Here is a 22164-nt window from a genome sequence, read left to right as displayed (position 1 = left end):
TTCACCAGTTGATGGTTATTCAGTTGCATTATGAATAATGCTGCTATGAACATTGAGTGTGAGTCTTTGTTCACATATGTTTTCATTTCTCTTTGGTAAATACATAGGAATGAAATTGCTAGGTCATGCGGTAAATGAGTGATTAGCTTTATTTATTTTTATTATTAAACTATTATTGATATACGTTATGTTAGTTTCCAGTGTACAACATAGTGATTCAGCAATTCTATACATTATGTGCTGCTCACCATGAGGTGTAGTTACTACCATCTCTCACCGTATATTATGACAGTATTATTGATTGTATTCCCTGTGTGGTGCTTTTCATCTCCATTAACTTATTTGTCTATACCTGGAAGTTTGTACCTCTTAAGCCCTTCACCCATTTTGCCTAAACCCATCCCCTCCCCTCTGGCAACCAACCATCAGCATGTTCTTCATATTTATGAATCTGTTTCTGGTTCATTTGTTCTTTTGTTTTTTAGATTTTCCTTGTAAGCAAAATCATATGGTATTTGTCTTTTTCTGTCTGACGTATTTCACTTAACAAAGTACCCTCTAGGTTCATCCATGTTGTTGCAAATGACAAGGTCTCGTTCTTTTTTAAGCCTGAGTAGTAGTCCGGTGTGTGTGTGTGTGTGTGTGTGTGTGTGTGTGTGTGTGTGTGTATCACATCTTTTTTTTAGGTTTTTTATCTTAGTTCTAGTGTAGTTAACAGACAGTTTTAGATTTGTTTCCTGTACAATACGGTGATTCAGCAATTCTGTACATCGTTCAGTACTCATCATAAGTGTACTCTTTAATCCCCACCCCCTATTTCCCCTATCCTCCTATCCTCCTCTGCTCTGGTAACCATTAGTTCTCTAGAGTTAGGGTCTGTTTCTTGGTTTGTCTTTCTCTCTTTTTTCTCCCCTTTGTTCATTTGTTTTGTTTCTTAAATTCCACATATGTATGAAATCATACGGTGTTTGTCTTTCACTGTTTCACTTAGCATGCACTCTAACTCCAGCCATGCTATCACAAATGGCGAGATTTCATTCCTTTTTATGGCTGAGTAATATTCCATTTGTGTGTGTGTGTGTGTGTGTGTGTGTGTATACACGCACATATATACATGTATATGTAAATATATATATGTGTGTATATATATTTGTATATGTATATATACATACCACATTTTCTTTATCCATCCATCCATCCATCCATTTATGGACACAGGTTACTTCCATGTTTTGGCTATTGTAAATAATTGTGCTGTAACCATAGGGATGCATATATCTTTTTGTATTTGTATTTTTGTTTTCTTTGTATAAATGTCCAGTAGTAGAATTATTGGATCACATGGAATTTTGTTTTTAATTTTTTTTAGGGAGGTGCATATTTTTTTCACAGTGGTTGCACTAGTTTACGTTTCCACCAACAGCGCACAAGGATTCCCTTTTCTCCACATCCTCGCCAATACCTGTTGTTTCTTGTGTCATTGATTTTAGCCATTCTGACAGGTGTTAGGTGGTATCTCATTGTGGTTTTGATTTTAATTTCCCTGATGATGAGTGATGTTGAGCATGTTCTCATGTGTCTGTTGGTCATCTCTGTGTCTTCCGTGGAAAAATGTCTGTTCAGGTGCTCTGCCCATTTTTTTCATCAGATTGGTTTTTTGGTGTTGAGTTGTATGAGTTCTGTATGTATTTTGTGTACTAGTCCTTTATCAGATATATCCTTTGCAAATATTTTCTCACGTTCAGTAATTTGTCTTTTATTTTTTTTAACGTTTATTTTTGAAAGAGAGAGAATCCCAAGCGGGCTCCGCGCTGTCAGTGTAAAGCCTGACATAGGGCTCCATCTCACAAACTGCAGGATCATGACCTGCGCCGAAATCAAGTTGGACACTTAACCGATTGAGTCATCCAGGCACCCCTGCCTTTTCTTTTTTTGATGGCTTCCATTATTGTACACAAACTTTTTATTTTGGTGTAGTCCCGGTAGTTTGCTTTTGCTTTTGTTTCTCTTGCTTGAGTGGACATATCCTTAAATATGTTGTTAAGGCCAATGTCAAAAAAGATGACTACCTTTTCTTCTAGAAGTTTTATGAATTCACATCTCAAATTTAGGTCTTTAATCCATTTTAAGTTTATTTTAGTGGCATCAGAAAGTGGTCCAGTTTTTCATCCTTTTGCATGTTGCTGTCCAATTTTTCTAATCCCATTTATTGAGGATCCTGTCTTTTCCTCCTTTTACATTCTTCATCATAGATTAATTGACTATACGCGCATGGATTTCTTTCTGGACTCTATTCTGTTCCATTGATCTATGTGTTGGTTTTTGTACCAGTACCATACCATTTGGATTACTGTAGCCTTGTAGTATATATTAAAATCTGGGATTATGATACCTCCAGCTTTGTTCTTCATTTTCCAATTTGCTTTGGGTATTCAGAGTCTTTTGTAGTTCATACAGATTTTAGGATTATTTGTTCCACTCCTGTGAAAAATACTTTTGGTATTTTGCTAGGTATTACATTGAATCTTTAGATTGCTTTGGGTAGTATGGACATTTTAATGATTAATTCTTCCCATTCATGAGCACTAAATATCTTTCCATTTGTTTGTGTCTTCAGTTTTTTTCATTAGTGTCCTACAGTTTTCGGAATATAGGTCTTTTATCCCTTCGGTTAAGTTTATTCCTAAGTACTTTTTTTCCCCTCATCAAAATTATTTATTAATATGTGCTGATAACACTTAGAAAAATATATGGAATTTGGGTGACAAAATGGAATTACAGATCATAATTTTGACTATAGACAAGACAGTGAGAAGTAACGTGACTAACATGCATTGTTTAACTTTTTTTTTTTTTTTAATATTCAAGTTAGTTAACATATAGTGTAATCTTGGCTTCAGGAGCAGAACCCAGTGATTCATCTCTTACATATGACACCCAGTGCTCATCCCAACAAGTGCCCTCCTTAATGCCCAGCACCCATTTAGCCCATCCCCCCACCACCTCCCCTCCAGCAACCCTCAGTTTGTTCTCTGTACTTAAGAGTCTCTTATGGTTTACCTCCCTGTTTTTATCTTATTTTCCCTTCCCTTCCCCTGTGTTCATCAGTTGAGTTTCTCAAATTCTATGTATGAGTGAAATCATATGATATGTCTTTCTCTGTATGACTTATTTCGCTTAGCATAATACGCTCTAGTTTCATCCACGTTGTTGCAAATGGCAAGATTTCATTCTTTTTCATCACCGAGTAGTGTTCCATTGTATATATACCACATCTTCTTTATCCATTCATCAGTCAGTGGACATTTGGGCTCTTTTCATAATTTGGCTATTGTTGATAGTGCTACTGTAAACATCAGGGAACATATGCCCCTTCAAATCAGCACTCCTGTATCCTTCGGATAAATTCCTAGTAGTGCAATTGCTGGGTCGTAGGGTAGTTCTATTTTTAATTTTTTGAGGAACCTCCATACTGTTTTCCAGACTGGCTGCACCAGTTTGCATTCCCACCGACAGTGCAAAAGTGTTCCCTTTTCTCCACATCCTCACCAACATCTATTGTTTCCTGAGTTGTTAATTTTAGTCATTCTGACCGGTGTGAGGTAGTATTTCATTGTGGTCTTGATTTGTATTTCCCTGATGATGAGTGACATTGAGCATCTTTTCATGTATCTGTTTGCCACCTGGTTGTCTTCTATGGAAAGTGTCTATTCATGTCTTCTGACCATTTCTTCACTGCGTTATTTGCTTTTTCGATGTTAGTTTGGTAAGTTCCTTATTGATTTTGGATACTAGCCCTTTATCCGATATGTCATTTGCAAATATCTTCTGCCATTCTGTCAGTTGCCTTTTAGTTTTGTTGTTTCTTTTGCTGTGCAGAAGCTTTTATCTTGATGAAGTCCTAATAGTTCATTTTTTGCTTTCACTTCCTTTGCCCTGGAGACATGTCTACTAATAAGTTGTTGTAGCCAAGGTCAAAGAGGTTGCTTTGTGTTTTCCTCTGTAAGATTTTGATGGTTTCCTGTCTCACATTTAGATCTTGTATCCATTTTGAATTTATTTTTGTGAATGGTATTAGAAAGTGGTCCAGGTTCATTCTGGATGTTGCTGTCCAGTTCTCCCAGCACCATTTGCTAAAGAGACTGTATTTTTTCCATTGGATACTCTTTCCTGCTTTGTCAAAGATTAGTTGGCCATATATTTGTGGGTCCATTTCTGGGTTTTCTATTCTTTCCATTGATCTGTGTGTCTGTTTTTGTGCCAGTACCATACTGTCTTGATGATTACAGCTTGTAATACAGGTTGAAGTCTGGGATTGTGATGCCTCCAGCTTTGGTTTTCTTCTTCAACATTACTTTGGCTATTGGGGGTCTTTTGTGGTTCCATACAAATTTTAGGATTGTTTGTTCTAGCTCTGTGAAGAATGCTGGTGTTATTTAGATAGGGATTGCATTGGATATGTAGATTGATTTGGGTAGTATCAACATTGTAAAAATATTTGTTTTTCTAATCCATGAACATGGAATATTTTTCCATTTCTTTGTGTCTTCTTCAATTTCTTCCATAAGCTTTTTATAGTTTTCAGTGTAGAGATCTTTTACCTCTTTGGTTGGGTTTATTCCTAGGTATTTTGTGGGTTTTGGTGCCATTTTAAGTGGGATCGATTCCTTGATATCTTTTTCTGTTGCTTCATCATTGGTGTATAGAAATGCAACTGACTTCTGTACATTGATTTTATATCCTGCAACTTTGCTGAATTCATGTATCTGCTTTAGCAGTTTTTTTGGTGGAGTCTTTCCAGTTTTCCATGTAGAGTATCATGTAATCTGCAAAGAGTGAAAGTTTGACTTCTTTGCCAGTTTGGATGCCTTTTATTTCATTTTGTTGTCTGATTGCTGAGGCTAGGACTTCAAACACTATATTGAATAACAGTGGTGAGAATGGACGTCCTGTGGCATTCTGATCATAGTGGGAGAGCTCTCAGTTTTTCCCCACTGAGGATGATATTAGCTGTGGGCCTTTCATATATGGCTTTTATGGTGTTAAGGCATGTTCCATCTGTCCCAACTTTCTTGAGGGTTTTTATCAAAAGATGCTGTATTTTGTCAAATGCTTTTTCTGCATCTATTGACAGGATCACATGGTTCTTATCCTTCCTTCTACTAATGTGGTATATAATGTTGATTGATTTGTGAATATTGAACCAGCCCTGCAGCCAAGGAATGAATCCCGCTTGATCGTGATGGGTAATTCTTTTAAGGTACTGTTGAATTCAATTTGCTTATGTTTTGTTGAGAATTTTGGCATCTGTGTTCATTAGGGATATTGGCTGGTAATTCTCCTTCTTAGTGGGTTCTTTGTCTGGTTTTGAATCAAGGTAATGCTGGCTTCATAGAATGAATTTGGAAGCTTTCCTTCCATTTCTATTTTTCGGAACTGTTTGAGAAGAATAGGTATTAACGTTGCTTTAAATGTCTGGTAGAATTCCCCTGGGAAGCCATTGGCCCAGGACTCTTATTTTTTTGGGAGATTTTTGATAACCCATTCAATTTTTTTGCTGGTTGTGAGTCTGTTCAAATTTTCTGTTTCTTCCATTTGAGTTTTGGTAGTCTGTGAGTGTCTAGGAATTTGTCCATTTCTTCCAGATTGTCCAGTTTGTTGGAATATTATTTCTCATAGTATATTCTCTTATAATTGTTTGTATTTTTGTGGTGTTAGTTATGATCTCTCCTCTTTGGTTTTTTATTTTATCTATTTGGGTCCTCTTTTTGGGAAGTCAGGCTAGGGGGTTATTAATTTGTTTATTCTTTCAAAAAACCAGCTCTTAGTTTCATTGATCTGTTCTGGGTTGTTTTTTTTTTTAATTCTATATTGTTTATTTCTGTTCTTATCTTTATTATTTCCCTTCTGCTGGCTTTGGGCTTTATTTGCTGCTGCTTTTCCAGCTCCTTTATGTGTAAGGTATGGTTGTGTATTTGGGAACTTTCTCGCTTCTTGAGATAGGCCTGAATTGCAATGTATTTTCCTCTTAGGACTGCCTTTGCTGCATCCCAAAGGGTTTGGACTGTTGTGCTTTCATTTTCATTTGCTTCCATATATTTTTAAATTTTTTCTTTCATTTCCTGGTTGACCCATTCATTCTTTCGTAGGATGTTCTTTAACCTCCATGTATTTGGGGGCTTTCCACATTTTTTCTTGGAGTTGGTTTCAAGTTTCATAGTGTTGTGATCTGAAAATATGCATGGTGTATCAGTCTTTTTGTACCTGTTGAGTACTGTTTTGTGACCCAAAATGTGATCTGTTTTGGAGAACGTTCCATGTGCACCTGAGAAGAATGTGTATTCTGCTGCTTTAGGATGAAATGTTCTGAATATATCTGTTAAGTCCATCTGGTCCAGAGTGTCATTCCGAACTGTTGTTTCCTTATTGATTTTCTCCTTGGATGATCTGTCCATGCTGTAAGTGGAGTATTTTATTAAAGACTACTACAGTTATGGTATAATTATCAATAAGTTTGCTTATGTTTGTGATGAATTGATTTATGTATTTGGGTGCTTTCATGTTGGGGGCATCAGTATTTATAAGTGTTGGCTCTTCTTGATGGATAGACCCCTTAATTATGATATAATACCCTTCTTCATCTCTTGTTTCAGTATTTGTTTTAAAATCTAATTTGTCTTATATATAAGTGTGGCTACTCCAGCTTTCTTTTGATGTCCATTAGCATGATAGATGGTTCTCCATCCCCTCACTTACAGTCTGCAGGTAGCATCTGGTCTAAAATGAGTCTCTTGTAGGCAGCATATAGATGGATCTTGTTTTTTTATCCATTCTGATACCCTAGGTCTTTTGATTGGGGCATTTAGCCCATTTATATTCAGAGTGATTATTGAAAGATACAAATTTAAAATGTGTCATTGTGTTATCTGTAGATTTCATGTTTGTTGTGATGTCTCTGGTCCTTTGTAGTTTTTGCTGCTTTCCACTCACAGAGTCCCACTTAGGATCTCTTGCAGGGCTGGTTTAGTGGTTACAAACTCCTTTAGTTTTTGTTTGTCTGGGAAAGTCTTTATCTCTCCTTCTATTCTGAATGACAGCATTACTGGATAAAGTATTCTTGGCTGCGTATTTTTCCTATTCATCACATTGAATATTTCCTGCCACTCCCTTCTGGCCTGCCAAGTTTCAGGTCTGCTACTAACCTTACGTGTCTACCCTTGTAGGTTAAGGACCTTTTGTCCCTAGCTGCTTTCAGAACTCTATCTTTATCTTTGTATTTTGCCGGTTTTGCTATAATACGTGATGGTGTTGACCTGTTTTTGTTGATTTAGAAGGGAGATCTCTGTGCCTCTTGGACTTGGATGCCTGTTTCCTTCCCCAGATTAGGGAAGTTCTCAGCTATAATTTGTTCAAGTAAGTCCTCTGCCCCTTTCTGTCTTCTCCTCCTGGAACTCCTATGGTACGGATATTATTTTGTTTCATTGAATCACTTAGGTCTCTCGTTCTCCCCTCGTGGTCTAGTAATTTCCTTTCCTTCTTTTTTTCCACTTTATCATTTTACATAATCATAATTTTATCTTCTATTTCAGCTATTCTCTTCTCTGCTTCTTCCATCCTTGCTGTCACTGTATCTGGTTTATTTTGTATCTGAGTTATAGCATTTTTTAATTCATTGTGACTAGTTCTTAGGTCTTTGATCTCTGCAGCAAGAGATTCTCTGGTGTCTTACGCGCTTTTCTCAAGCCCAGCTATTAGTCTTATGACTGTTACTCTAAATTCTTCTTCAGACATACTGTTTGTACCTGTTGTGAGCAATTATCTGGCTGTGATTTCTTCCTAAACTTTCTTTTGGGGATGATTCCTCCGTTTTGTCATTTTGGCTAAGTTTCTGTCTTTTGCGTGTTTTAAAAGCTTGTTATAGGTCCTGCATCTGCAAGAACTACTATAGTAAAAAGGGGTCATGCACTGTCCAGGGCCTTGCACTTCAGGAAGTATTTCTGGTGTCTGCTGTGTGCATGCTGTTCTTGTGTTTTGGCCGCTGTGTCCCACTGGTCAGCCCTCTGCAGAGCTCCTTCTTGCTCGTAGTGGTGGAGTGTTTGGACCTTCAACCAGGTGTGCTTTGATTTGTTTACTGAAGTGACCCTGGGGAAAAAAAAAGGAAAGGGGGGTGGGGAAGCCTTGTCCCATAAAAAGAGAAAAATGAAAGAAGACTAGAGAATCAAAAACCATAAGGCTAAATCCAGAGAAAGAGAAAGGAAGATAAAGAAGAAGAAACAGAAAAGGTATAAAAAGAATAGAATGAAAATGCCTAATCAAACATGTATATATGTGTATGTGTGTGTATACACACACACACACACACACACACACACACACACACACATACATACACATATATATACAAATCAGAAACTATGAGCCCAATTCCAAAAGAAAAAAAGAAGAGGGTAGAAAGAAAAGAAAAAAAAACAGTTGCCTGTTGGTGCCTGGGACCAGCGGCTGTGCTGGTTTGGGGGAGGGGCCGTCTGGTTTGCTCAGTGTCAGTCCCACTCCTGTAGATAAGCAGTTACCAGTCATGGAGGGGTGGGTTTTGGTGTAAGCAGGTCCCACTTCCACTGGGGGCCACTGTGCTGCTTCCTGAACCCCCACCCTCTTGATGATGGGGAGAAAAATGGCAACACCCTAGTCTCTGCTCCCCGGACCAGGTGTCTCAAACCATGCTATTCAAGCGGCCCTCACAGAGTAGCGTGGGCAGCAGGCTTGTCCTGCTCCACAGTCTCCCGTGCCTTCTAGGCCTTCCAGTGTCTTCAAGGATCCTGCACTGCCCAGACCCTGTTCTGGAATAGCGCCACTCCGCCCCGCTGATAAAAGGCCTTTGGCTGGTACCTTCAGAGTCTTTTGTCCTTGGGGAGGCAATAATCCCTTTTCTCCAAGTATTCCAGGAAGGGGACCGTTCTCTCCCAGTGCGCCCCTGAGATCGCTACACCGCACTCTGCACTCCGGCCGGCTTCCTACCTCCTGGGAGCATGGTCCATGGCTCCCAGCTTTGCTCCAGCTTTGCTCCAGAGAAAGTCACATACTTCCAAACCTCCGAGTTTCAGCGCCTAAGACTGTTTGCAAAACAGAAATCGGCACTCTCCGTATTTCTCGTTCCCCAGTCCGTGATCCAGAGACTTTTTCTTCTTGTAGTAACTTGAGGCTGACTTTTGCAACTCCCCTTTCTCTCCCTTTTATCTCTGCACAGAAGGGATTCCCTCCCCTCTGTGCCTATGCCGTTTTGTCTCCCCTGATTCACACACACACACCTCAATCCTGCCAAACTGTCCCCCTCCAACTGTGGAGACCCTTCTGCCACTCTGCAGCTCCATTTCCTGGGTGTTCCAAGTGCTCTGACCTCAATACAGTTGTTTTGAGGGATGAGGAAAATCCCGGTCCTCCCACTTCTCCACCATCTTCGCCCACGTACTTACTCTTTAAAAAATTAGGGAGGTACTTTTGTTTGCTTTGTTTTTGTTTTTTGGGGGGGGTCTTCTGGGTTTTTGTTTCAAAGTTGACGAGAAGGATCTAGAAGAGTTGATGCGAGTTAGGAAAGGAATGATTTGCAAGGCTCCATAGCAGCCATAAAGGAATGGGCCTTGGGATGGGTGGATACCTCTCTGTTGTAACAGGAGGAGGTGAGGAGAGAGTGCAGATATGAGTAAGCTTGTGTTTAGTGTCAGTAATGACGTTTTCAATAGGTGAGAGTCAGGGAACAGAGACGTGGAGAACAGTCATTGCCAGGATGGGCTGGCCAGAGACTGTAGCAGGATTACCCAGCTTTGTATGATCCTTGTGGTGATAATGGATCGGTGTACCCAATGATAAATGACTTTATCCCTATCTTTGGTTACTTGGGTTTACATAAGAACAGAACTGACTGTCGGCTTTATGAGAATTGACATTTTGATAGTGTGAAAAATGAGAGGGAAAAAGAAATCTCAGGTGTTGTAAAGAGTGTGACTGAATGATGGACTGTGGGCTGAAGGGTCGGGGCACTTTGTAGTTGGTGCACTTGAACAAGCAGACGGGCAAGCAAAGCTGAGATGTTAGTGATTTTGGAGCTGACCTGGAGCATCTCCAGGTGATGAGAAGGAGTGAGGTGTGGCCTTGAGCGTGGACAGCTCAGGAGGAGTGAGAGGGACATCTAGGGAAGGCGGAGGAACCAAGGGGGTCACCTGGGACCACTGCTGGGTGATGGCGAAGACTGTCAGCTGGTTGCCACAGTGGGAAGAATGAGTTTGGCAAATCTGCCCCTAACAGTGTCTCCTAATCTATAATTGTTGTTGATGTTCGATAGGAAGCAGTGACCACAGTATATACTCCACCAGTGGTGATTATTCTTCTGAAATCACCTCAGAGGGACAGCAGTCTCAGGATGTACAGAAGAAAGAAACATTTCCCAATTTTGCTGAAGAGTCCATGTGGAGAATGATAAAACAGACATCTGAGTACATTCTAATGAAATATCAGGTACCTGAGAGGTAAGAAAGCACTTTAAAAGACCCACTTTTATTTAAAGTTTATTTAGAGAGAGAGAGAGAGAGAGAGACAGAGCGTGATCAAGGGAGGGGCAGAGAGAGGGGCACAGAGAATCCCAAGCAGGCTCTGCGCTTACAGGAACTCAGTCTCACGATCTGTGAGATTATGACCTGAACCAGAGCCAACAGTCGGACGCTTAACCGACTGAGCCACCCAGGTGCCCTCAAGGACCCCCCTTTTAAATGGGGTTTTTTAAAGAAACTTTTATGGTTTTTTAAGTGTATTGTTTAATACAAAGTGATTTTTAACTTCTGTTTTTATAGATGTTCCTACAGAAATGTATTTTCACATTCATTCATTTGAAGTTAAATGATGAATGATCCCGGAACAGTGGCTGTAGTGTCAATGCCGTGCACACTCAGATCCACACCGCACCAACGTGTGCATCATGAGACCAGAAAACAAAGACAGCACCGCTTCCCCAGGTGGCACACACATACAAGAACTTTTCTCTTTAGACGCTGAATTTTTCGCATTCTGAGAGAAGAGAGGAGCTGAGGGAAAGCTGTGTCTTGCGTCTGCCCCATTCAGGTGCTGGTACAGATGCCTTCTCCAAGAGAAAGAGCTCTCGCTTCACCAGCTTGACAAAGAGCTGATTCAGTTCTTTGTTTAATGGGCACGTTGTATATTAGCAAGAGATAGAAAGTATATCACAGACCCAAACAGAGCTGTTCATGGATCACACGAGAACCCTGTGCCTTATTCAGGACTGAGGTCGCTTGTCTGTCCACAGGGTGAAAGAGACCGTGCTGAAAGGGGACCTGGAGAGGCTGGCGGGCATGCGGCCACGGCAACCCCAGTTTTCACGCGCACAGAGGGAGGAGCTGGCCAAGGTGCACTCTTGGATTCAGAGTCAGACTGTCCCTCGAGAAATAGACATCCAGGTAAGCACAGTGACAACAGCTGTCATTCCTGGATGTTTTTCTGTGCCAGGTAGTGCTCGAGGCACTTAATACTCATTGCACAATCCCACCAAAAATTACAACCCTCACAGCTACTTTTGCAGTAGCTTTACTATCCCTGCTTTACCAACAAACAACACAGTCATGTATACAGATGTTGGACACTTTATATATGGCTGACAGTCCCTCTGATTTTGAATACAGGTCTCTTTGACTGCAAGTGTTTTTACCAGTTGGAATGTTCTGGGACACCTGCTTTGATACATGATTGGCAAGGGAGGAGAGGACCAAGGGACTTGCATTTCATATATGCAGGTATGTTTGAACAGAGTTAAAACTCAAGGTGTAAGATTCACACCAGAGGTAGTCTTCATACCTGGCAGGAATTTCCGTGAGCCCCAGGTGCTCTTTTGTTGTTGCGAGATCTTCTCAGTGAGATCATATGTGAGCGGCCTAGACAGTGGAGTTTTGACTTGCTCGTGGTCCTAATGGTGGCTCCGTGGAATGATTGTGACAGTTGTAATGAGCTCTGTATTCCCACAAGTGTTGAGATGCAGGAGGTGATAATGTGTGAAGTTAAAAATTATGGTAAGATAAAAAAAAAAATTTTTTTTAAAGGGCTCTGCACTAATAGCGTGGATCCTACTTGGGATTTTCTCTCTCTCTCTCTCTCTCTCTGCCCTTCCCCCACTCATTCATTTTCTTTCTTTCTCTCTCTCTCTCAAAATAAATAAACATCAGAAAAACTTAATTTAAAAACTATGATAAGAGGAGAAAGCTAAGCACTCAAAACACTGTGGTATTAGGGCTTCTGAAGTAAACAAGTGCCGGAAGCCTCCCCACCGCCCGTTTTTAAAGAAAGGAATGAGCGCCTGCAAAGTAAGGAAAGTTAGATACAGTAGTGCCAACAGCAGGAGCTGAGCTGGGCACTCCACGTGTCTTCATTCATAAGACAATTTGTGGGTTCGAGCCCCGTGTTGGGCTCTGCGCTGACAGTGTGGAAGCCTTCTTGAGATTTTATCTCTCTCTCTCTCTCCCTCTTTCTCTCTGCCCCACCCCTGCTCATGTGTGCATGCGCTCTCTCTCCCTCTCTCTCAAGTAAACTTTAAAAACTAAAATACTATTTGTGTGCTTTTGTACGAGTATACGGATGAGCTTCAAAATAAGCAAAAGTAGGTAAACAACTGTCATTTACCTTTTAATAATAAGGAACGACCTGTAATACAGACGATTCTTAGGCATGAATTGAATAAATTGGGGAATGAGATGGGTGCTTGGCCAGCATTTTACTGATTGTAAGACTTTCCAGACGACATCATGTCCTCTTGCCTGCTCTTGTTCTCTCTTGGAGGGCTGTGTCACCTGCGAAAGCAAAGACTCCCTTGGTGACGCCACAGAGTCCTGTGGTCAAGCTCCAGCAGCAAACGGCAGTTGAGTGGCCACGGAGATGGCACCTGCCGGACAAGCAGACCTCTTGGTGTGTCTCTTTAACCCCTGACTCCTACATGGCCATGAAGCTATCGGTGAATGTGAAGGTTTTCCCTTCTGGACTTTTTAACAGGCATCATTTTTCTGAAACAGACGTTGTATATACCGTCTTTCATTCCTGTGTTCCTGGTGTATTAAAGCTGTCAGTCAGCTTCTCTTTCTGGTTGGCCATCCTCTGAGCAGATTGGATGGCCTCTAGAGAGGTGCGTGCACAGCGACACTTGACTTCGGGTGTCACCCAAAATGGATGGTAGTTAGAAGTATGGCTAGAAGTAGCCCCGAACGTTAGCCTCGTTTATTTCGTTCTGTTGTTACGTGGATCATTTTCCTGTGGGAGGACGTAGGACGTCCCACCTGCAGGCCGTATACTGTTGGGAATGGTTTCTGTAAGTTGCGTACTTTCATGCGGCCTGTGCACAACTTGGTGCTTCCCCCCGAGATTAAGAGGAGACGTTCCGCTTCCTCACGAGGCCAAGTCACTTCAGTATTTACCAGTGTTAGAAAATACCGCCCATCGGTACACTGGGAATAGCTGTCTTTTAGGTTTGGATTCTGAGCTTTATTCCTATAGATGCCTTTCCTTTTAATTTTCCACCTTCCACTGAAATTCCCAAAGTCTTATCTTAAAAACCAGTCTACTTACAATGAGCTTATTCCTTGGGGTTAAGTTAGCTTTTGCATGTGTAACATTAAAACAAAAAGAGCTCTTCACTCAACCAGTGGCATTCTCCTTTTAAAGGTTCTGGTTTTTAAAATAACGATTGTAAAGAGTTTCAGAAGTGACGTAAGAAATAATGCTCTTCCTTTATGCCTATGTGTTTGAACGTTGTCTCACCAAAACTAACACTTAACTCTTTCTTTCCAACCAACTTACACACAAGAGGTCTGTCCGTCTTTGCCAGAGGTCTGTAAGTGCCGTGGTGGCTTCCCGGTGACAGCCGCGGTTCGCGGGAGCTCCGTGGTCCTCATGGGGGTGCAGCGTGGCCGCAGATCAGTGCTTCCTACTCCGGCCCAGATGGTGTTTGTGAAGAAGTGAGTGGGTTGTTTACTTGCTAAGTCCCTGTTCTCGAGAGAAATCCGTGATTCCTGCCCAGACTTGGAGGGACTCATGCGGTTCACACCCACACAGATCAGAAAGGAATAGAAGCAAAGGAGCAGGACCTTCTATCTTTTATATAACAGACTGACTGATCTTTCGTGTTTTGTTGCTTTGTTTCAACCAAACTCTCTTCCTCCCTCCAAGTTTGATACCTTTTGTAAAGTACATGTAACTGATAATAATTAGGAGACTCGACCTCTTCATCCGTGAGGACTGCGGAGCCCTGATTCTCAATTCCCGTAGCTCAGGTGTCCTTTCTAAAGTAGAGTTTTCTGGAGGGTGAGTCCATCTTAAGGTGTCAGAACCATTTTCAGATGCTAAGCAGTTCCATGCAAATATGGAACTGTCATTTTCTACTCCATCCTGATCATTCAGTGATTTCTGAAGTCCTCGTCATCTTGGTCAAGTTGTGTGGCATTTTTACCCTTGGTGAAAAATCAACTTTAGAAAAACTAACCAGCCTGGGTACTGTCCATCAGTGTAGTCATTGCGACCTTCTGTAGGGATAAAAGTTTTAATTTGTACAAATCAAAACTGATGTGTGGCTCTCAGGGGCCACTCTGCTTCATGCAGCCCGTTTGAAACCTTACGTTCTCTAATAATGGAAGCGCCTTTGTCTGGATGTTCGTTTTACCTGCGTTTGCTGATTTCTTTACCTTCGTACACATCTTATAGCACAAATATTATGCCAGATTTGGTATGAAACCGGTGCTTGTTGTAGGCAGATCTGTAGTAGCGCTGAGTTTATAATTTTCATATGTTGACAAGTAGACTAGTTGGCGTATTCAGAGATTGTACCGCGAAGCTCGCACTGCTGGAGGGGAGAGGGCATGCTCAGCAGTGACACTGCTGCCCCCCAGGGGGGCTCTACCAACCTTTATATATACTTCATTGTTGGGGTTTATTAACTTTTTGTATGAATAACTACAGAAATTGGTAATACGTGTCTGTACTATAGGCTTCGATGTTTACAAAAATGTTACCCAGAAGGTGATTATTTTCTTGAATATGAGGTCAAGATTTTTGAAAAACACAATGCTGTGGGAATGGAGTCATTTTGCAATTAAGTAAAAACTTCGTTATAACTCACAAGGTAAATTTAATCCAAATTGAAATTTTGTTTCAGGTGAACTTACAATTGTGTGAATTTACTTGTTTTTAATGGTTATTAATATTTCAATCAGGTATCTTTTTTAAGGAAAAACATAAACTGTACATGCAGAACTGGAGACGTTTTTTTGCACTGTGTCAGTAAACCTTTGTACACACGCATTCACAGAGTGTAAGTTGGTGTGTGCACACACACATTAGCGGGTTTTAAAAATTAACAAACGGGCTCTTCCTTCCATTCTGTGATCCTAAACCCGCCTCAGCCTCCTTCCCTGTATAGGAGACGATCCCCGAGTCAGCGAGCTGCACATCTGCAGCTCATAGGAACCGAGAGCAAGCATGTGTCTCTGTTAAGAGTTTAAAGCTCAGGGACAGGGGATTTGAGCACGTGAACCTACCCCATCAGAAACTGAGGAGAATTCAGACTGCTCCCAGCCTGCATCTACACATCCTTCACTGTAGAGACTTTTCCACGACAAGATGCTGATTTTTTTAAGTGATACCGTATGTCGTCATTTTTAAGGGTTGAGGGGACACGCAGGAAAGGTAATGTTTAAGTGAGTTGTAGTTTAACGGTTTCAACTAAATTGCATTTTTATGACTTTTCTGCTTAGTATTTGCTTCTGTTAATTTTATTAGCTTTACTTTTCAATTTTCAGAGAGTTCTTTATAAATTCATGAAGGGGTGCTGGGGTGGCTTAGTTGGCTAAGCGTCTAACTCTTGATTTCGACTCCAGTTATGATCTCATAGTTTGTGGGATCGAGCCCCATGTTGGACTCTGGGCTGACAGTGTGGAGCCTGCTTTCTCTCTCTCTCCTTCTTTCTCTGCCCCTCCACTATTCATGCACACTCTCTGTCTCAAAAATGAATAAATATTTTTTAAAAATAAATCGATGGAAAGAAAAATTATAAATGTTCAGGGCCTGTTTATAAATAAAATGACCACTCATGGTATTTGCAAAACATAGAGGATTTATTTTTCCAAATAGTCATGAATGGGGTGTAGTTTGCTTAGTTTTTTTCTATGCTGTTTTCAAGTCAGACATTTTTATTTTTAACTTTCTAAGGTGGTTGTTTCTGAGTTGACTAATAGATGTTCATTTTACTTCAGACACAGTATTTCCAGAAGCATTCAGAGGGAGATCCACGTTTCTTATATTGCTTCCTGATTCTGGCCAAAAGATGACTCAGGAAAATGTTAGGATCTTGTCCAAAGAAAGCTTGAAACTAAAACAATACACAAAAACAAAAAACATAGGTTATCAATGAATTAAGATCGCTGCAAGAAAAAGGAACTGTAGTTAAGACATAGGACCTTTGAAAATCGTTTGCCATTGTAATTGCAGTATGAACCCAGAGTATGGCTCTGGAAGGGCTCCCTGTGCCCTGCCAGGGGTCCACCAAGTCTGTGTAGCCCTCTGATGGCCATGAAGTTTCCTAAGCCCTCACTGACCTCTTTCTGTTTAAATAATGTCAGTAACATGTTCTGTACAGTTACCATCTTGTGTGTAAAATAGGGCTTGTATTTCCCCTGAAATTTACCTATTTAAGCATGGACCCTTTGGTTTGTTTTTATTGTAGAATTTCATGAGCAAATCCTCCTAATTACCTTTGTGGTTTTAGAGTCTTTAACCATAATCCTTCCACTCATAAACATATGAATGATAACTTTTAGTCACATGCAGAAGTTACACCAGCCCCTTCTGGGGGGGGTTCATCCCTGTTGGGACCTCAGGTGGTGAACACCATCTCCAGGATCGAGTGTTTCCAGTGTATTTTTATAAGGATGTTACTGGGCACTAAGCCAAAAAACAAAACAACAACAACAACAACAACAAAAACGGTCTCTGGTCAAATGTTTGGGGAGAGCTTGGTTAAAGTTGAGCACTGAATAAGGTCTGGTAGGCACATTTTATACACATCAAAACTTAGAAAAAACATGCTCCAAGATAACACTGATTGGCCAGTTACTTGAAGGCATGATTTCTACCCCAAACGCTACCCAGTTCAAGAATGTAGGATCCTCTAAAGTCAAGGTGTAAAATGCCTCACCCAGCTCTCCTAAATATGGTCACTTACCTGTCTCATACCTCCTCGCGGGTTAGCAGTGCCAGTACCGAGACCTGGAAAACAGTGTTTGAAAACCATTCATCAGATCTGTGGTTTCTATTTAATGCTTGTCTTATTTAAAACACACAAAATAGAGTATTACTGAGTCGTGCCTAGTTTCTGATCTCCCTGTTTTCACTCTGCAGCAATATTTACCTGAAGGCTGCTGGGCAAGTACCCTTGTGCTTGTCTCTGATGGAGTTCACAGAGGGCGCTGTGTTCTCCCCAGTAGTCCACTCAGAACATTTTACATGAATGAACTTCTATTAAACAGTGTCTATTAAAGGCTCCATTTTGTTTCCAAAATGTTTTGAGCCTTGGTGTCATTGCTCAGTGGAATCCAGTTGGAGAAACTAGTAAGAGCTAACATTTTGTTGATAACTGCGTGTGATTGCGGTGAGCATTTCACTTGCATTTTCTCACTGACTTCACAAGAGCCCCATGAGGTGGATATTTGTATGAATCCTGTTTACTGGTGATGAAACTGAGGTACCAGAAGATTAAGTAATTTGCATAAGATTTTAACAAGTAGAAACCCAGAATTTAAATTTGCACTTATTGGGCCCCACATCAGGCTCTGCGCTGACAGCACGGAGTCTGCTTAGGATTCTCTTTTTCCTCCCCTTCACTCTGTCCCTCCCTTGCGTGCACATGCGCTCGCTCTCTCTCTCTCTCTCTCTCTCTCTCTCTCTCTCAAAATAAATAAACATTTTAGGGGCGCCTGGATGGCTCAGTCGGTTGAGCGTCCGACTTCGGCTCAGGTCATGATCTCACGGTCTGTGAGTTTGAGCCCCGCGTCGGGCTCTGCGCTGACAGCTCAGAGCCTGGAGCCTGCTTAGGATTCTGTGTCTCCCTCTCTCTCTGACGCTCCCCATTCATGCTCTCTCTCTGTCTAAAAAATAAACATTAAATAAATAAACAAACAAACAAACATTTTTAAAAAAATAAATAGGGGCGCCTGGGTGGCTCAGTCAGTTAAGCATCCAACTTCGGCTCAGGTCATGATCTCACGGTCTGTGAGTTTGAGCCCCGCGTCGGGCTCTGCGCTGACAGCTCAGAGCCTGGAGCCTGCTTAGGATTCTGTGTCTCCCTCTCTCTCTGACGCTCCCCATTCATGCTCTCTCTCTGTCTAAAAAATAAACATTAAATAAATAAACAAACAAACAAACATTTTTAAAAAAATAAATAGGGGCGCCTGGGTGGCTCAGTCAGTTAAGCATCCAACTTCGGCTCAGGTCATGATCTCACGGTCTGTGAGTTTGAGCCCCACGTTGGGCTCTGTGCTGACAGCTCAGAGCCTGGAGCCTGGTTCAGATTCTGTGTCTCCCTCTCTTTCTGCCCCTCCCCTGCTCATGCTCTGTCTCTCTCTGTCTCAAAAATAAATTAACATTAAAAAATTAAAAAAAAATAAAATTGCACTTATTGGGAATGGATAACACCCTCCTTCCTCTCCAAAATAAATGTGTACAGAAAAAAAATGTAGATATGCTGAGGTACCAAGGAGAGCATGATGCTTGCAAGGAGTTGGTGAGAAAGAGAAAACACCAAATTGCAGAGGAGTCTTTACACCAGAAGTGGAGAGTGTTGGGCAGTTTATTAGCATGTTTTATAGAACATCTTTCTATTCCAAAACAGGTTTTTACCTCACATAGTGGATGAGAATAGAGAGTAATTCAGTAGCAATAAAATCAGACAGCCTGTACACGCATGAATTATTTTACCTGCTTTCCTAAGACTGTCGCCTCTCTCTGCCCCTAACGTCTCCAGCATTTGCAGGAGGGACACTCTTTCCAGTTCATCCAAGGTTGATCTTGCGTCTCCATCAGGTGCTACACAGAGTAATAGAAGAGGTTAGTAGCTTGGTTCGTCAATTATTTCTGTTCCCTGTTGTCTTTTGGAGGCTCGAGGACAGAGAGAGAACACTAGAAATTCCCCAAATGCTAAGTTCGTGATTTGTCAGTGGTGTTTTAACAAAGAGGTGGAAATGCTGTGATCCGATTCGCAAGCTGGCAGGCCAGACAGTCAAGAGGAGTGGATCTAATTCTGACTCTCTTCTGCCTTGTGTGATTTTGCCAAGCCGCTCGGCTGCCTTGAATAGTTGAGTGGAGCTGAGCCACAGGACCAATTAACATTTCCACCGGGGTGCCAGGGTGGCTCAGTTGGTTAAGCATCTGACTTGGGCTCAGGTCATGATCTTGCAGTTCATGGGATCAAGCCCTGCGTTGGGCATTGTGCTGACAGCTCAGAGCCTGGAGCCTGCTTTGGATTCTGTGTCTCCCTCTCTCTGCCACCCCCCCCCCACTTGTGCTCTATCTTAAAAATAAACATTAAGAAAAATTTTTTTAATTTGAAGAATTTGTTAAAAAAGAGTTTCCACTTGAAAAAGTAGTTCTTTTTTGTTCCTATTTATCTACTGCCTATTGCCGCAATTATTGAATTATTATTATTGAATATAATAATAAGAAAAAACCTTAAAATACTCTTTAAATACTTTGATAGTAATAACATTTTTAATGTGAAATGTCAGTCTAATGGCATGTAAGAGGTGCGGTATGTGTGTATAAGATGTGTGGGAATGTGCGTGCACGGCGTGCGGAATGAGCGTGGAAGGTGGGAGGCGTACTAAGCGGGCACTTGGCTCCCGGAAGGCTCTCTTGGCCGGCAGCCGCACTCTGAGATCAGAGGCTCCGGGAGTCCTGGAATACCCGCCTGCTGGCCGCTTCCAGATGCTCAGCTACAACCTTGACTGGAAGACAACGCACTGAAACCATCATGACGGCATCTGAGCACATTCACAGCATTTCTGAAGATTATTCATGAAAATCTATAAAATTTGACCACGTGTAACTGTGTGTAATGAAGGCTCATTTATGTCAAAACAAATACATTAGAAAAGTTTAGGCAAGAACTTGAAGGCAGGCTGCCACCTGTTTAGAATTTGAATACGATGCTACACTGACCTACATTTTAAAAAATCAGAATAGGGGCTCCTGGATGGCTCAGTCGGTTAAGCGTCTGACTTTGACTCAGGTCATGATCTCACGTTTCATGGGTTCGAGCCCCGCATTGGGCTCTGTGCGGACAGCTCAGAGCCTGGAGCCTCTGTCAGATACTGTGTTTCCCTCTCTGTCTCTGCCCCTCCCCATACTGTGTCTCTCTCTGTCTCTCAAAAATAAATGTTAAGTTTGTTTTTAAAAAATCATAATACATTTTTTAAATGTATGATTTTAAAAAATCTTAATACAGAGTACATTTTTGAAGGGGACAGAACTCTCTGAATAGTCAATCTTGATTTCATCCTGTGCTTGCTTTCCAATGTTCTTTTTAAATAGCAGAGATTCAGTAAAGTCAACGCCTGTTTTTTATTTTTATTTTTATTTTTATTTTTTTTAGAACGTGAACAGGGCAGAGGGGCGGAAGGAGAGAGAGAATCTCTAGGCAGGCTCCACACTCAGCACAGAGCCCAACACGGGGCCTGATCCCACGACCCTGAGATCAAGACCTGAGCCGAAATCAAGAGTCAGACACTCAACCAACTAAGCCTCCCAGGTGCCTCTCAATGCCTGTTTTTGACCATCGATGTGACTGACAGGAGGTCACGGGCTGTGCCAGCTCATGGACACAGATGACTGACCAACAAGGCTTTTGCTGATTGTCAAAAAGCCTCTTGGGAGAAACCTTAGAGACAAGAAATTATAAAATCAATGGTCCAGAAGGGTTTTCCTCTGCACTTAAAATTTTAAGTCTAAAAGTACCCCAAATGAAAGGCAAGATAAAATCCAGTTAAAGTTTTAGTGGAAACTAATAACCAAGCATCAGCCTTTTCATTTCTGAAACTAAATTAAGAGGAAATAGCAAAATAAGTATCTGCTTGACTGATTTTTTTAAAAAATTCGACTTACACTCGATCTGAATGGAACATAAATCAAAAGGACAAGATACTTGTACCTGGAAATCGGTGTCATCCCGAGCTCTGGATTGTCATTTTTGTATTTTTTAATATTTTTGTTTCATATAACACATGTCAGGTGATTACTTTTTAACTTAATATAAAATAGTTTTAATCTACAATTGGAACAACCAAATTCTACATCCAACCAGTTTGTTTAAAATAGAAACTAAGAGTAATGATGTTTTCAGTGTAGTACAGTTTTTAAAATTGGAAAAAAAAACAACCAAAACAACATTTTTAGGTTACAGAAGTGACATGAATTAAGCAAAGCCACCCCTTCGACCCCTATGTTTTAGAAAGAAAGTAAAAAACCTACAGTGTGCCGTAAGGATCCTCTAGTATTCTATGCATAGCTAAGACTTAATTTAGCAAGACTCCTTCAAGCAAGAATTCCCGTCCTTATCTCCAACTTTGCATATGAGACCCTCAAAGACTCTTCCATGACTAACATAAAGGGGACAAATCCATCTTACCTGAGAGCTTCAGAGCCTCTTCCCTGGAGTCAGGGACGGGCAGAGAGAAGAGAGGTTGTAAGCATCCTATGAAAAGCAGACAAGAAACCAGCTTGTGCATGCTTGGCAAGAGACAGAAGTCTTCCTTCTTGGCTTCTGTTGCTCAGAACTTTCAACTTGCTCCTCATTCTGTGATCGGCGATTATATATATGATCCTATGACTCATATCACCCCCCTCCAAAAAATTAAATTTATTGGCTATGGAGGCTAAAAGGCAATCACTTTGCATTGATGTAATTTTTCAAGGTTAACAACTCATAGACAATAAATTTGCTGTCATTGCCTAGTGTACAAAGTAGGCATTATATAAAGACAGAACAGTTAGGTTTATAAATCTGGCCAAAAGAGTAACTGAGAGCAATAAATCATAAATTCAAGGAAGGGTAGCATCGGGGTTGAAGTGGCCAAGGTG

At 41.1% G+C, this 22164-nt stretch overlaps 2 protein-coding genes across 2 annotated transcripts in view; one reads left to right on the top strand and one right to left on the bottom strand.

Moving 5' to 3' along the window:
* PER3 (period circadian regulator 3) overlaps positions 1 to 13679 on the top strand; it is a 58216-nt gene extending 44537 nt beyond the window's left edge. The window contains 3 exon segments of the mRNA XM_078450582.2: positions 10337 to 10520; positions 11312 to 11462; positions 12832 to 13679. Coding sequence (XP_078306708.2) covers positions 10337 to 10520; positions 11312 to 11462; positions 12832 to 12915 — 419 coding nt within the window. The 3' untranslated portion in view covers positions 12916 to 13679.
* A 2505-nt stretch (positions 13680 to 16184) lies between these two features.
* On the bottom strand, positions 16185 to 21812 carry UTS2 (urotensin 2). The gene is made up of 4 exons (XM_060624832.2): positions 21713 to 21812; positions 19009 to 19116; positions 17258 to 17301; positions 16185 to 16405 (listed from the first exon to the last, which is right to left on the bottom strand). The coding sequence occupies exons 1-4, from the start codon at positions 21810 to 21812 to the stop codon at positions 16286 to 16288; spliced, it is 372 nt and encodes a 123-aa protein (XP_060480815.1). The 3' UTR covers positions 16185 to 16285.
* Between the last annotated feature and the right edge of the window lie 352 nt (positions 21813 to 22164).

This window comes from Panthera onca, chromosome C1 (genome assembly GCF_046562875.1).
Source record: "Panthera onca isolate mPanOnc1 chromosome C1, mPanOnc1 haplotype 2, whole genome shotgun sequence".
Taxonomy (NCBI): domain Eukaryota; kingdom Metazoa; phylum Chordata; class Mammalia; order Carnivora; family Felidae; genus Panthera; species Panthera onca.
This window is presented reverse-complemented; position numbering and strand designations above follow the sequence as displayed.